This window comes from Entamoeba dispar, genomic scaffold, assembly GCF_000209125.1.
Source record: "Entamoeba dispar SAW760 scf_1105229457555 genomic scaffold, whole genome shotgun sequence".
Classification (NCBI taxonomy): domain Eukaryota; phylum Evosea; order Mastigamoebida; family Endamoebidae; genus Entamoeba; species Entamoeba dispar.
Window position 1 is genome coordinate 1 of NW_001852801.1, and position 1,025 is coordinate 1,025.

Below are 1,025 nucleotides of genomic sequence, written 5' to 3' on the forward strand. Positions count from 1 at the left end.
CAACAATTTCTATTTTGAATTCTATGATATTTACAATTGTACTTTTACTGTTATAATTGTTAATTTTTTTATAATATAAAGAACTTATATTTTTTATTTTTACAATTCTTTTGATTTTCTTTTATTTAAATTAATTAATTATTATTCTTTTACAATTTTCTTTATTTTTAAAGTAAAAACATTAACTTCAAATAAGAATTTTATAAAACCCTTCAAATATAAAAGGAAATAATAAAATCTTAAAAATATATACAAGGGAAGCTTACATTTCGGGGAGAGATGGGTTTATTTTTACTATCTTTTACCCTGGGGAAGGTCTGAGGATGTCCGATTGCCCAATAGGATTGGGGTAGGCGAAAGCTTACACTACTTAATAGAAATTCATCCGAGTGAATCATTTTTAAAATGGTTTCATGGATTTGGGATGGGTAGAGGACTTTTAAGCATCAGTGAGATATGTAAGGGCCTTTATAGGTTAACTCAATTCAGACTACTCTCCTTTGTATTTTTTATTTCTTTTAACATTATTTTATTTTCTATTCATTTATTTATTTTGATTTATACTTTTATATTGTTATTTCATGTTCAGTCTTTTTCTTTAGTAGAGAGTGATCGATGTATTTTCATTTGTTTATTATATTTTAAAATTATTCATGTTCTCCTTTTTCTTATTTTTTTATTTTTTTTATTTTTCACTTCTTTATTCTTCTTTATTCTTTTTTCTCTTTTTTTTTCTTTCTTTTACTTCTGCTTTTATTCTTTTATTTTATATATATTCTTTTATTTTATCATTATGTCTTTGATTACTTTGATTACTCTTTTATTTCTTTTCAAATTTTACCCTTCTTTTTATTTGAACAACCATTTAATGTATCTTTATTTCTTTTTATTTTATTTCTTTTGAATTATTCTATCTTAATATTTTTTCATTCACTCATTTCTCTTTTTGTTCTTTTCTTATTCTCACCTATTTCTTTATTTCTTATTTATCTTTTTTCTTGTTTTTTTTTATTCTTTATTTCTCT

At 22.0% G+C, this 1,025-nt stretch overlaps 1 protein-coding gene across 1 annotated transcript, besides 5 other annotated features; it reads left to right on the plus strand.

The window, feature by feature from the left end:
• Window positions 1-5: 5 nt before the first annotated feature.
• Window positions 6-170: a microsatellite.
• Window positions 171-256: 86 nt separating this feature from the next.
• EDI_086210 (uncharacterized protein) lies at window positions 257-904 on the plus strand (the record flags this gene model as incomplete). The annotated part of the gene is made up of 1 exon (XM_001733541.1): window positions 257-904. A coding segment is annotated over one exon (648 nt), but the record flags the coding sequence as incomplete, so codon positions are not given.
• Window positions 508-586: a microsatellite.
• Window positions 631-652: a sequence feature (AT_rich).
• Window positions 663-768: a microsatellite.
• Window positions 874-1,025: a microsatellite.